The following is a 14,693-nucleotide window of genomic DNA, read 5'->3' as shown; positions in this document are numbered from 1 at the left end:
GTAATTTTTAAATTCAAAATTTGACCGTTAGATCCTATACTCAGTTTTGTTTTATAACTTGTTCTTTTAAACTTAACATCAGTGCAAAGTGTAAACTCCGTCTGACTGTACCATTCCGCACATCACCAAACTTTCACCATCATCATCACGCAGTACTGCTTCCTGCTTTGCTTCTTGCCGTGCCGGGTACAGTCAGCGGAGACATATAAAGAACTTCTCTTCACACTATGGAAATAAATTCCAGGGGGCCTAGTTACGGCTAAGACCGTAGCCGTGAAGACCAGCCGGCAGTTCCTGAGCGGCCCAGCTGACGTCCCTCAGCTCGTCCGTCTCCGTCTCCAAACCCGCAGTGGCTCCGGCAGCTTCAGGGGAGTACTTGCGTGGTGGAACTGTCCTCGGAGCAAAATCAGTACCGGCCTAAAACGTACCCTACCCTACGACATATTCGTGTGCTTGCGGCGGAAATTCGGAAGAATAAATTTAGTCCGTTATTTTTAAAAAAAAAACTAGTTTTATTTATTCTCTCCGCCTACCCGTAGCACCTGAAAAACCGAAATGTAGGTATAGTTCCGCCGGCCGAATATCCGGCGGCCGGATACCGGATATTCGGCCAGTGTCCAGGCCGGATATCCGGTATCCGGCCAAACAACTATCCGTTGCATCTCTAGTGCTTACTCTCAAGTGTGTACTCGCCTGTATGTCTCTCGAGCATTACGCAAGGCAATATAAATCGGAGCAACAACAGCTTCATTATCGGCCACATATCACCCCGGTGCGCTATTACACGCATTCATCTCACTGTCCAGCCTCGGGAACCCTAATTTACTATCCATCTTAATCGTAAAGGGGCCCACTGATTACCAGTTCGCCGGACGATATCAGCCTGTCGGAAACGGAAAATTTGACAGCTCTGAACAGCTGACATATCGTCCGGCTAATTGGTAATCTGTGGGCCCCTTAAGCTATTTATAGGTTCAGTTAAGGGGCCCACAGACTACCAGTTCGCGGGACTATAACAGCCTGTCACTTGCTTGGAGCTGTCAAATTTGCGCTGACTTTCAGTGTACCCTTAAACGTAGGAAATAAGAAATAAAATATTGCTGACGTAAACATATTAAAAACAATGCGAAGCAGGTAGTCTTAAAAAATAATAATGGCCGGCAGGTATGTTTGTTTATGGACCTTATGGTATCAATTGGCGCGTAGGTACATCACATTTTAATAGGAAGTAAATACCTACTAGATTTTTATCGACCGGACCGATATGAACTCACACAACAACAACAACAACAACACAACTTTCGGCTCGATTCTGAAAATGTATTAGATATGGATAATTTAAAGATATTTGTAGGATACATATGTCAAATTTGACGTTTCCGCGATTCTGCAGGTCCTCTTGAACGATTTCGACAAGATAGATATGTCAAATTTGACGTTTCCGCGATTCTGGAGGTCCTCTTGAACGATTTCGACAAGTTATGACTTAGATATCCAAGTCACATCTAGTCGATATCTAATGTAAATCTAGTTGATCTCTATATCGTTTCTAGATCTTGTGATTATCTCGTTTCCCGAATACGCGTGTTCGACACCCACCGGCTATCATCTGTTACCCGTGAAGAAGATGCATGTAACTGCGTCGAAATATCAGAAGCTCGAAAACAATACAACAGGATCACGGTCCATATCCCGGTCGATATGTCGGCGGCCGATCGTAAGATCAGGCAGATCGTAATGTTCCTGTGAAATGTTTTGACGATAGTCACATTAAACCAATATATACCTAGGTAAGATAGGTTCGTTAGGTTGCTTTAGATGCCCGAAGGGCAAACTGCCCAGAAATAGGAGCCCCGCTACGCGGGGCTCCGTCGACTCAGGGAACGATTCAAAGATTTTTACGTTTCACGATATGCCTAGGAATTTCACGATATGCCTGATCTTACGATCGGCCGCCGACAGATATAAGTCTAGTGAAACTAACCGTGAATCATTCAAAACTGTTAGGAAGTAAATAGTTTTAATGGCGCAATAATTACAATGTAAACGACCATGCTACTAGTAACTTGAAAGCGGTAACTTAAATATTCGCACCAAAGTATATACAATAAATCTCTGTACACTTCACAAATATTCCTGATTCAAGAAACCTGTTAATACATAGCAGATAATGAAGTTATTTATTACCAGGCTATAATTAATAGCGGCCATTAAAAATGGGAAACGTAATAAAGCGGCAAAAGTGATATTTTATTGTCGACCTAATACCGCAGCAATAAAGTTTATTATCCTATAAAAAGGAGTGATTTTTTATAACAACGATTTAATTGCCTTGACCAAAATAAATAGGTACTTTAAGGGATTTAGCCTTAATTTACTGCCTATTTCACGAATTATACCTCAATTGCTTAGTTGAAAATGTTGCCGTGCTAAGCATAAGAGCAGTAACTGTTTTTGAAATTTCTTTCAATCCATATTACGCATAACTCTGCGTAGGGGGCGCTACTACCAATATCCATCACAATCTGGGGGTCTACCGCGAAACAAGTAAATCGAAATTTCTTTATCGAGCCTCTATATCACTCTATCAAACAAAATAGTGTTCTTAAGGCGCGGTGTGTAGTAAAATGCGCTTTTTTGTAACCATATTTACAGACTTTTACAAGGATTTCATGCATTGTTTTCTAGTATGTATAACTTTAGTCCTTGAACTACGTTATTGCTTGTCAGAAACACAACGGCTCATTATTTTCTCGATAGAATCTTAAGTTGAAAACATGCTTAAAGCTGTCTTTTGATCCATATTTTAGAAGTACTACGACGAAAATGGATATGAAACTTACCTCATTCGATAGCTTTTAAGTAAATCTTCGTTTTTGCTGGTCCTTTTATCGATACGTTAATCTTTTCATTCATAATTTTATGAATTCAACTTTTGCCTACTAAATTACACCCTACGCGGCAATACCTTGTGCCTATTCCCCGCGCCAGTACGCCCGTGGCCACTGCCAGCGTCGGACCTATGCTAGTTTAGTGGACGTTTCATAAAATGGGTAACCACTGTATAAATATGCAAATATGTTATACACACAATGTTTTTCAACATTCTTACGAAGAAAAGCAAAATAATTCTTAATTACTGTGACATTTCAGACATTCGCCCGTCATATTGTCAATTTATAACAAGTTGGGAAGCAAAGGCACACACCCGTCTAACCAATCCGGAATTCAGTCACGATTGATAAATTGTGTAAACAAATTTTATTAAAGGCTATTTCAAATTGAATCATTTTTAAACATATGTGTACGGGATTCAAATACCTATGTGGGAGTGTTTAGTGTATGGTGGTACCCTTCGAGCAACACCGGCTTCCGAGTGGTACCTAACCATTTCACCGCTTTTAGTTTCCGAGTTACCTACATGCGTTTTAAGGGAAGTGGTCGAAAAATGCCTAAAATGGTTTTGTGTTTAATATTAGGTAAGGTAGAAATACTAGTGCTCGACGCTGCACTAGTATTCGACATGGGTATAGTGTGTAGCTTTCAAATAGAGCTCGACGGCTAATCCTTTTTTTTTTATTATGAATGGGCTTACTCATGGCCACAGACTCCTATTGTCTATTGTTAAGTAAAACCGCTCATGCCACGTGCCACAACCACCTGCATAAAAAATACGTACTCCGGTTACTGAGTGCGGCGAGTCGAACGCTACAGAACCAGTCTAAAATGTGTCATCGAGATGACACAAAGGCGCGTTATCGGAGAGCGCACCTACACTGGTTTTTTGAGCGTTGGCCTAGCCGGCGCTCAGGTGCCAAATAAAATAATTAAGACCCTTTTTTGCACGTAAGTAGCACGTGCGGTTTTACTTAACAATAGACAATAGGATTAGCCGTTGAGCTCTATTTGAAAGCTACACACTATACTTTATGTCAAAGTAATATACCAGGCGGTCCCATAATGACCTGGCCTGACCCACTTTTGCCGGACATGTCATGACATGTTATGCACCATTGTACAGCACATCTAATCAGTAGTTTTTAAACGAACAACCGTCAACTTGTTTGCTTTATTTGCAGGTTTAGAGAAAGTTAAGTCAAGGTTGTCGCAAGATTTTTAGCAATGTCGAAAATTGAGTACCGAAGCGTCATAAAATTCTTGTTTAAAGAAGGATTATCTCCCGCTCAAATCAAAGACCGTTTAGATGACGTGTACGGCGAGTCTTCTCCTTCGTATAGCACCGTAAAAAACTGGGTAAACGAGTTTCGATTTGGTCGGGAAATTGTCGAAGATCTAGGACACGAAGGAAGACCAGTGGAGGTCCTCACTCCTGAAAATATTAACAGCGTCCAGGAGGAAGTTTTAAGTGATCGCCGCCTAAAGATCAGGGAAATTGCAGCAAGGCTAGGGCTTTCTAAGAGCACCGTCCACCGCATAATTCATGATCATCTTCATATGAGTAAGGTCAGTGCAAGGTGGGTGCCTAAACTTCTGTCAGCGGTTCAAAAAGAAGAACGAGTGAAATGTGCTTCACAATTTTTGGAGCTCTGTGGTGAAAACCCTAAAAACATAATTGAACGGCTAGTGACTGGAGACGAAACAATGGTGCTTTATTATGATCCCGAGAGCAAACGCGAGTCGATGGAGTGGCGTTTTAAAAACGAAAAGCCCCCTATTAAAGCGAAGGTGCACAATCAGTCCAGCAAAAAGCTGATGTGCACAATCTTTTGGGATTGCCATGGTATCCTGATGGTCGATTTTAAAGAACGTAATACCGTTATAAATGGCGAGTACTATGCTTCTTTGATCCACAAATTGCGGGCTTCAATAAAGGAAAAGCGACGAGGAAAGCTAGCCAAAGGAGTACTGCTGCTACACGTCAATGCTCCCGTGCATACCGCCTTCGTGGCCAAGACTGCAGTTCGCGAGTGCGGGTTCACTGAGGTCGACCATCCCCCGTATAGTCCGGACATGGCTCCCAGTGACTACTTTTTATTCCCAAACCTGAAGCGAGACTTGCGAGGAAAAAAATTTTTTAATGACGAAGACCTAGAGGCGACTGTTTTAGGTCATTTTGAAGACAAAACTTCAAGGTACTTTTATAAAGGAATAGAGATGCTTATTCAAAGATGTCAAAAGTGCCTTGACATTAAAGGCGACTATATTGAAAAGTAATAATAGTTTTATTTCGCTAGCATAATAATATTTAGTTCAGGCCAGGTCATTATAGGTTAAATTTGAACGGCGACGATCTTTCTGTATTCAAATTTAATTCTTGTCACTTTGACATAAATTGCCCGTGTCGAATACTAGTGCAGCGTTGTGCACTAGTACTTCTACCTTATTTCCGCCAAGTCCGTACCGTGCTATATGGAAATTTATTCCAAAAAATGCTGTTTTTATATACCACACTGGTGGCAAGCCAGCATACGACCCGCATTCACCATAGCCTATGGACGCCTGCAGCTACGGGGATGTGACACATCATGCCAAATGTTGATTGATTTTATATAAAATAAAAGTCCTAATATATAAAATAAGCTTTCATAAGTAATAGTTACTGATTTTTAAAAAGCGCCATTCAATTAAAAGACATGTCTAGATCGCTTACCTTCTTTCAAGTACTTTCTAATGCTAAAAAAAACGAACTACAGTATTCCTCCTTATTTTCAATACCTACTTGCCCGAAATTGACTTCTAGAATTAGACCAAGTCTGCGACGATTTTGATTGCACACGCAGTGCAAGTGTTAATCATAATTTCATGAAGGTTTGTCGTTCAAAATAACACTTGCACTGCGTGTGCAATCAAAATCGTTACAGAATTTTCTTGGTCTAACTCTATTATATTTTTAAGGTAAGTACTTAAGTACTAATTTCTGTCTCATAGTAATTGGGTATAATTTGATTAGGTTCTTAGTTTGTCGGGGTATACTCTCATATTGTATATAATTTCATTAAGTACTCATTAAATTACGAATTTGCTAATAAACCTTATTCGATATTATTTGCCGGAAAAAATCCCGGAACTGACAAATCAGAATATTCAGAATACCGATGGCGCCAGAATAAGGATGTAGACGTGCTGCGCGGTAATGGTGCGGCGGGGTGCGCGGGGCGCCCGCTCGCCTGTTCTACCACTCGTCTGCTTCACCCCCTCGGAAACGTAAAACTCAACTATAAGAGCGCTAGGACAGTCATTATAGATTTTGACCCGTGAATAATTAGTTCTTGGATTTTTTTTTCGTAGGGCCCTCGGGGGGGTCACTGGGAGTGTAAATTCAAAAAGTAGGCTTAATCAGGCTCCTGCGTATATTCAAAAAATGGTTTTTTTTTCCAAAAAAACGGTTTTTCTTCAATAACTCGGCCATTTTTGATTTTACAGTAAAACCGTAAGGACAAAAATTGTAGGAAATTTGATTCTCTACAAGTTAGTCCAGTCATTATATCCAAAAAACCGACCCTTCTCGTGAATAATCAGTTCTTGGATTTTTTTTTCGTACGTCCCTCGGGGGAATCACTGGGAGTGTAAATTAAAAAAGTAGACTGAATCAGGGTCCTGTGTATATTCCAAAAACGGTTTTTCTTGAATAACTCGGTCATTTTTGATTTTACAGTAAAACCGTGAGGACAAAAATTTTAGAATATTTGATTCTCTACAAGTTTGGTCCTCACAATTTTTCTTCTAGGATCGATAGTTTGGAAATAAAATTTGAAAAAAGCGACAAATTCAAAATATTTTCAATATCTCGTTTATTTTCAACTTTACAACATAAATGAAGAGGACTAAACTTGTAGAGAATCAAATTTTGAACAATTTTGGTTCTTACCTTCTTTCCCCCAAAATCGATATTTTAGAAATTAAACCTGAAAAACGCGACAAATTCAAAATATTATCATTATCTCCTATGTTCCACGCTTTACGGCATAAATGAATGGAAACGAAGTTGTAGAGAATCAAATTCTGAACAATTTTTGTCCTCACGGTTTTACTGTAAAATCAAAAATGACCGAGTTATTCAAGAAAAACCGTTTTTCGAATATACAAAGGACCCTGATTCAGTCTACTTTTTGAATTTACACTCCCAGTGATTCCCCCGAGGGCCGTACGAAAAAAAAATCCAAGAACTGATTATTCACGGGAAGGGTCGGTTTTTTGGATATAATGACTGGACTAACTTGTAGAGAATCAAATTTCCTACAATTTTTGTCCTTACGGTTTTACTGTAAAATCAAAAATGGCCGAGTTATTGAAGATAAATCGTTTTTTTGGAAAAAAACCATTTTTCGAATATACGCAGGAGCCTGATTAAGCCTACTTTTTGAATTTACACTCCCAGTGACGCCCCCGAGGGACCTACGAAAAAAAAATCCAAGAACTAATTATTCACGGGTAGGGTCGATTTTTTGGATATAATGACTGTACTACGCCTTAAGAAACCGCTTAAGTAACATCAATTTTAAGGGGACCCACTGATTAACAGTCCGCCGGATGGTATCGGCCTGTCAGTTAGAACAAAATTTTGACAGTTCCGAACAACTGACAGGCCGATACCGTCCGGCGGACTGTTAATCAATGGCCCCTTTAAGGAAGTTGGGTGTTGACAGCCCCTTAATTATAAATCTTGTTTTAGTACAATCACCATCAGATCGGAGCGGCTGACGTGCTCATAAATATCTGAACACGCACTCTAACGCATTGACAATAGAGGCGTGTTCAGATATTTGCGAGCACCTCGGCCGCTCCGATATATCTGATGTACATGTTTAAATAAGGGACATGTCCATTTTCCGCTGGGGAACGCGGAAGCCTCAAATTACATCTCATTTTGCTCCTAACCCGTTGTAAAGCTATTCTGTTCAACTCGGATCACTTGCCTGATAGATGGCAGACAAGACGGATTATCGAGGCCCTACTGCAGCGGTCGGCAACCTTTTATCAGCCAGGGGCCACATAGTAGTTAACGAAGTTGACGCGGGCCGTACTTTGTTAATATTTATGACTTTATCAGACATTGACGCTTATTAATGTTACATACAAAATAGCCAGGTAGGCTCGCGGGCCGCCATCGCCAGTGACAGGATCCCGGGCTCCTGTTGCCGACCGCTGCCCTACTGTATTACGATGCCTCAAACCTTTATGCTAACCGTAAAAAGTTTTAACCTCGAGACTCACGGTGTCAGTGTCCTATATATATCTGATGTACTAATTATGGTCGATGAAATTTAAATCATTTCTAATCGCAATATAGTGCATTTGTTTTTATTGGTATTAACTACGACGGGACTTAATTTTATATTTACATATTTTAAGTTTTAACTTTACCTCCGACACGTTTAAATAAATCATGTGAAAACCGTGAAAGTTCAAATCAGTGTTTTGCATTTGTTTTGTTTCGTTCATCTTTCAAAAAAAGCCAAATCAACTCTATTACCTACAACATAGGTTCAAATTACACTGGCTGGTTTTTTTCATGTATGGTTTTTTTCATGTATGGTTTTTTTGCATGTAGACTTAGGAGGGTATAATGAGGAGTCTAGGAGGTAGTCTGTGGTGCAACGTGATCCTAGTGGTCGCTGATTATTGCGTAATTTCATACTGCGTTTATGCGAAAATGGAGATGCGTCAATTGTGTTGTAAGGTGGTACTGGTGCTCGACGCGGTCCCAGTACATGTCATCTTGAACTTTAAGTTATTGTCAATAGAGGTGACAGCAGGGTGTCATCTATTGGGCATTAGCATGTCGAGCACTAGTACCTTAAATGTAACTGCTTGTGATATGGAAAGAGTATGGAGCCTAGAATTTGGGCAAAAGAAATATACCTACTTAACATGACATGATAGAATTTTTTAAACAGAAGATAGTTTTCAGCGTATTAAGTGAGGAAAAATCGGGCAAGTGCGAGTCAGACTCGCGCACGAAGGGGGTACCATAATGCAAAAAAAAAAACAAAAAATTGCAAAAAAAAACGGTCACCCATCCAAGTACTGACCCCTCCCGACGTTGCTTAACTTTGGTCAAAAATCACGTTTGTTGTATGGGAGCCCCATTTAAATCCTTATTTTATTCTGTTTTTAGTATTTGTTGTTATAGCGGCAACAGAAATACATCATCTGTGAAAATTTCAACTGTCTAGCTATCACGGTTCGTGAGATACAGCCTGGTGACAGACGGACGGACGGACGGACGGACGGACGGACAGCGAAGTCTTAGTAATAGGGTCCCGTTTTACCCTTTGGGTACGGAACCCTAAAAATCAGCAACTATCATATAAGAAAGCAGAAGAATATAAATGATCGTATTAGATTCATAATTGTTACATATTTGCCGTAACTTATTTTTAAAATGTGTTTTTCAATTAATAAAAGACACATCAAGATTGTTTACCTTATTTCTAATGCTAAAAAAAACTAACTATAGTTACCAGCACACGTGTGACAGTAGGGCGCTCCACGGGTTAATACCATATCTTACAGTTTGTTCCTGCCTTTACACCGCGCTTGCGCCGAATCATGTTCGACGTGTTGCCTTTCTGTCGCACTTGTAAATTCGTACGTAAGTGTGACAGGGAGGCAACACGTCGAACGTGGTTCGCGGTAGGCCCTCAGGCACGTGTCTTCTCGAACTCGATCGAACCCGGCTCGTTGTAAGTCATCCTTAAATGGCTAAAGCCGCCTTTCGCAGTTATGTATACAGGGTGATTCGGGAGACGTGAGCAGGGTCAATGAATACGGATTCATTAAATAATAAACTAATGTATTAGTGTTAGTGAAATTAATATTTTTTTTGTGTTGAAAATAAAAAACCTATTAGACATACTTCACTCAAGTGTGACAATTTGCTCATCTGAACTTAGCCCGCTGAGCACTGAGCGGACGGCGTGCGTGCGGATTGCGGATATAATTGTTATTGAATTGTGTTTTTAGTTATTTTTAACAAAAACGGTAATCGATGTGCTCGATCAAAAATAACAATACGAACAGAAATAGTTACAAATGTTTAATGGCGCGTTTTAGATCTATGTTCGTGATTTTTTTCCATAGAGTGAAAATTTTCAGTTATCAGGTTTCGACTCGATGAAGTTAAGGGGCCCACAGATTACCAGTTCGTCGGACGATATCAGCCTATGACTTAAACGCAAAAGGTGACAGTTCCGAACAACTGACAGGCTGATTTACGAAACGCCTCATGATTGCTATTTTTTTTTGGCAACTGTATTATGATCTAAGTAGCGCTAAGATTTTCCAAAAACCCTGCTTAGCTGGTTGAAACCTACTGTACCTTAAGTACAGTTAAGTGTAAAATATTGTTGCATACAACTTCTCAAAAATATGTCCCATAGTTCTTAATTCGCCGATATAAGAGCTATGTGACATATTTTTGAGTCAGATGTGTGCACCCATTTTTACACTTGACTGTACAATGATGAACATACAGTGTGTGTATTCAGCTTACATCTTCTGAATCACCCTGTATATAACTATGTAAGTATGTAGAGCAAAAAGTTTCTTCCATAAAAAGGCAGTGTTGGAAAAACTTGTCCACATGTTTTTGCGAATCTACAAATGGCTGTGAGCAATCCAGTCAAGAACCCGAGCCGAAGCTTAACTAGAGATTAATGTAGAGACTAAACACTATACCTACTTTAACTAGGGATTAATGTTAAGAGGGATCGTAAATCCAGGAAATTAGACCGGAAATATAGTCGCGACGCGCGAAACTTGTGACGGAAGATTTGGACATTACGCGGGTTATTATAACCTTTTTATCTCAATTACTTTGAGAACATACATATCTGTTCACAAACTTATCTTAGCCTGTCTTATAACTCTTTCGAAAAATATTTTGCTATTTGTAGACTGTACGGTAGTGTAAATTTCATTCAATAGCGTGACGAGCGTTTGCATTATGCCTATTTTTGTATGGCATTTTGAACAATGCGTCAAGCGGGTCGTTTTGGAAACTCAAAAACCCAGACAAAATGACAAAACGTAACCAACGTAACGTAAACTCGTACGTTACATTTCACGCTATCGAACGAAATTTCCAGTCGGGGGTTCAGCGCGAACCACGTTCGACGTGTTGCGTCTCTGTCGCACTTGTAAATTTGTACGTAAGTGTGACATGGAGGCAACACGTAGAAAGTGGTTCGCGGTAGGCCCTTTGGTTCAAACGTTCAATACATTGGTCTTTCCTGTTCCCATCGCAAACAGATTATCGCACAAATTGATGCTTCGATCGTTCTTAAGTGTGAGTTAAGGCTGGAGCCAAATAAAAGTGGAGCGTTTTTTTTATGTTAAATAGAAATTTTAAACCCTGAACACACAATTCTGAAAATTAATAATTTCCCCACACTTGTTACTTTTTTTCTGACTTGTATTTAAATATTGCACAAATAAAATATTACATTGAAATTAAACATAAGTATTAAAAAAGACTACAGCATGTAGTCCATCAAAAATAATTGTACAGGTAAAAAGATGTCATATGTTGCCCGTGATACCTTTTCACAAGGTTACACAACCACACGTAGTTTGCGGGAGTCATTTGCTGAGAATCGCAGTGGGAAGGGTCCCATTTGTTTTGTAATGTTGTGGCCACAGCCATAACTTGAACCTATACTAAAGAGCCCTGCACTGGGACGTACAGTTACCCTTTCACATCAGTTCGTCGTAGGTCTACAACGCTGCCTTCAAGACCACAGCCTTAACGATGCGTCCTATGCTCGTATGATTTCTCTAACACCCCCATTAGCGATATTATCCGCTATTACCGCATAGGCCCATCGGGCTACAACGCCGCGCCGGCGGGCTACCACGATCCGGGCGCCTTTACCACGCTACCACCAAGACCACAGCCTTAACGATGCGTCCTATGCTCGTATGATTTCTCTAACACCCCCATTTGGCGATATTATCCGCTATTACCGCATAGGCCCATCGGGCCACAACGCCGCGCCGGGGGGCTACCACGATCCGGGCGCCTTTACCACGCTACCACCAAGACCACAGCCTTAACGATGCGTCCTATGCTCGTATGATTTCTCTACCACCCCCATTAGCGATATTATCCGCTATTACCGCATAGGCCCATCGGGCTACAACGCCGTGCCGGCGGGCTACCACGATCCGGGCGCCTTTACCACGCTACCACCAAGACCACAGCCTTAACGATGCGTCCTATGCTCGTATGATTTCTCTAACACCCCCATTAGCGATATTACCCGCCATTACCGCATAGGCCCATCGGGCTACAACGCCGCGCCGACGGGCTACCACGATCCGGGCGCCTTTACCACGCTACCACCAAGACCACAGCCTTAACTATGCGTCCTATGCTCGTATGATTTCTCTAACACCCCCATTAGCGATATTATCCGCCATTACCGCATAGGCCCATCGGGCTACAACGCCGCGCCGGCGGGCTACCACGATCCGGGCGCCTTTACCACGCTACCACCAAGACCACAGCCTTAACGATGCGTCCTATGCTCGTATGATTTCTCTAACACCCCCATTAGCGATATTATCCGCCATTACCGCATAGGCCCATCGGGCTACAACGCCGCGCCGGGGGGCTACCACGATCCGGGCGCCTAGCTCCGTGTAATGGCATGGCATGTGAATTCTTTTGTAAGTAATTATCCTATTAGTCATAATCTAGATGTTTTTTTAGCTTTAGATATATTATGAGAGGTGAATTGAACTACTTAAGTACATTATTTATGAACTAACAAGGAAATTGTGGAAAATATGGCTGCTCCATCAATATTTTCCGAATATTCCGTCCCGTCGTACATTCTGATTCTGCGCCTATTCTAGTAACCTATTGTAAAACTTACCGTGCGTGTAATGAGAAAAGAAATAGTTATTTGTTTTACAAGGGGGCAAAGTTGTTGTTTAACCGCTCGTGCTAATATTGATACCCGAGCAAGCGAAAGATTCCAAAATTGAACCACGAGCGTAGCGAGTGGTTCGAAAAATGGAATCTTGAGCGTTGCGAGGGTTTTAAAGCACGAGGGTTAAACAAAATTTGCCCCCGAGTGAAACACAAAATTTTTCACCACTCCAACCCGAAGCAAATATTAAATGTAAAATATCAAACAAAAACAAACCAAATCCAATCCAAATGAATGTTATTAAATATTTATCATCCAAAATCACCATTTAAAAGTCAATTCTACCAGCAAACGTAAGAAAATAACTCAAAATTTGCATTTGATTACTTTGCCTCACATGTGAATAAAATGCAACTTTGCTATCAGTTTTTGAAGTGCAAAGTAAGCCTTTCCGAGCTGGTGTGGTGAAAACATAATTTCTTTAGCGTGAAAGTGTGCAGTGTACCTGTAACAAGAATACATGAAATTAGATTTTATCTCCAATTGGTCTCCAATAAGAAAACACAAACGTTGTTAACATACCATAAAAGCAAATTTAATAATTGTTTATGATATTTGTTTACGGCTACCAGGCTACCCAATTTGACACTGACGATACCTAAATACGCTTAGAGTGTGCGTAACTTACTTTCTATGCATCTCTCTCGCACTCGGATATTAGAAAGTACTTCAGATATATTTCTAAGCATATTTATTGGTATCCATTATAAATATAATTTCATCTCACATAATAATAATCGCCGGAAATAGGGTTGTCATAGCTAAGCCGATGGCGTGACAGCTCGGACACTGGCTTCCCGGACTAATGGAATGCTATCCTCGAACCGCCCATACGTCAAACCTTGCCAAGCAAAATGACATTTTGAGTTCGTCAACACAAAGTTCAAATTAGAATGGAACAGGAGCCCTTTTTATAGGTCTCTGGGCGGGTAGAGGCTATAGTTGATTAACTTGTTATGAACCGAATAAATAGAAATAGGAGGAAAATAGTAAACAATATTATAGTGGCAAGTTTATAAAGTTGGACAAAGGTAACTGTACAATTCAATTCAATATCTTTAATGTCAAAAATGTATGTCAAAAATTACAATAGGTACAAATAAAATTAAAAATATAACTGACACATTAAAAACAAATCTATAATTGCTTAAGAAAAGGACTATCAGACTTTTACCAATTAACTTTCCGTTAGAAATAAAGAATGTTTATGCGTTTTTATTAAGTTATTTAATTAGTATGTAATTAATTAAATTTTAATTAATTTTTGGTTTTTAAATTGTGTATTGCTTAACCAATTGTTATCTTCCTACTTGACGATCATAATATTCATAATATAAATTCGTATAGATTAGTGTAAAATAATATATAGGTATTTTAATCGTAATGTCATATAATGAAATAAATAAAAATAAATCTAATTAAGTCATCCCTTGATGAAGAGGGGGGAGAGGAGGTTTATTAATTATTTTATTTACGTTTATTTTTCCAATGTAGGCACATACTTGTTGGCAACAAACAATAAAAAGCCTTAAAATAGAAAAACAAATTAAAATTAAAAACTAAGCTTAAAAATAAACTGTAAATAGAAAATTTGCCCCAAATTGCCGTCTATTGGCAGCGTGCCCAAGCTAGCATAATTATATTTCATCACACTCGCTCAGTAAATGTGGAATTGCACGCAGGCGTAGCGGGAGTTATAGAAAAATCGTTTTCCCTAGGGAAGTTATGAAGTTTCTAGTGCCATAATCAACAGTTTTTTGTCTTTAAACTTATTTTTTGTATCGCAAAGCGTGA

The 14,693-nt window shown here is 39.9% G+C and overlaps 2 protein-coding genes across 2 annotated transcripts in view; one reads left to right on the top strand and one right to left on the bottom strand.

Moving 5' to 3' along the window:
• Window positions 1-14,693, bottom strand: part of LOC134666743 (SH3 and multiple ankyrin repeat domains protein 2) — a 321,213-nt gene that overhangs the window by 250,972 nt on the left and 55,548 nt on the right. The window lies entirely within an intron of this gene.
• LOC134666951 (histone-lysine N-methyltransferase SETMAR-like) lies at window positions 4,123-12,477 on the top strand. Its single transcript, XM_063524259.1, has 2 exons — window positions 4,123-5,093; window positions 12,369-12,477. The coding sequence occupies exons 1-2, from the start codon at window positions 4,123-4,125 to the stop codon at window positions 12,475-12,477; spliced, it is 1,080 nt and encodes a 359-aa protein (XP_063380329.1).

Source organism: Cydia fagiglandana, chromosome 8 (genome assembly GCF_963556715.1).
Source record: "Cydia fagiglandana chromosome 8, ilCydFagi1.1, whole genome shotgun sequence".
NCBI lineage: Eukaryota > Metazoa > Arthropoda > Insecta > Lepidoptera > Tortricidae > Cydia > Cydia fagiglandana.
The sequence above is the reverse complement of the archived record's forward strand: the minus strand, read 5'-3'. Positions and strand labels throughout refer to the sequence as shown.

Excerpts from the sequence above, each read along its gene's own strand:
- LOC134666951 (XM_063524259.1), top strand. The coding sequence starts at position 4,123 with ATGTCGAAAATTGAGTACCGAAGCGTCATAAAATTCTTGTTTAAAGAA. Across the intron at positions 5,094-12,368 it reads TTTGAAGACAAAACTTCAAG|CGATATTATCCGCCATTACC; the intron begins GTACTTTTATAA and ends CACCCCCATTAG.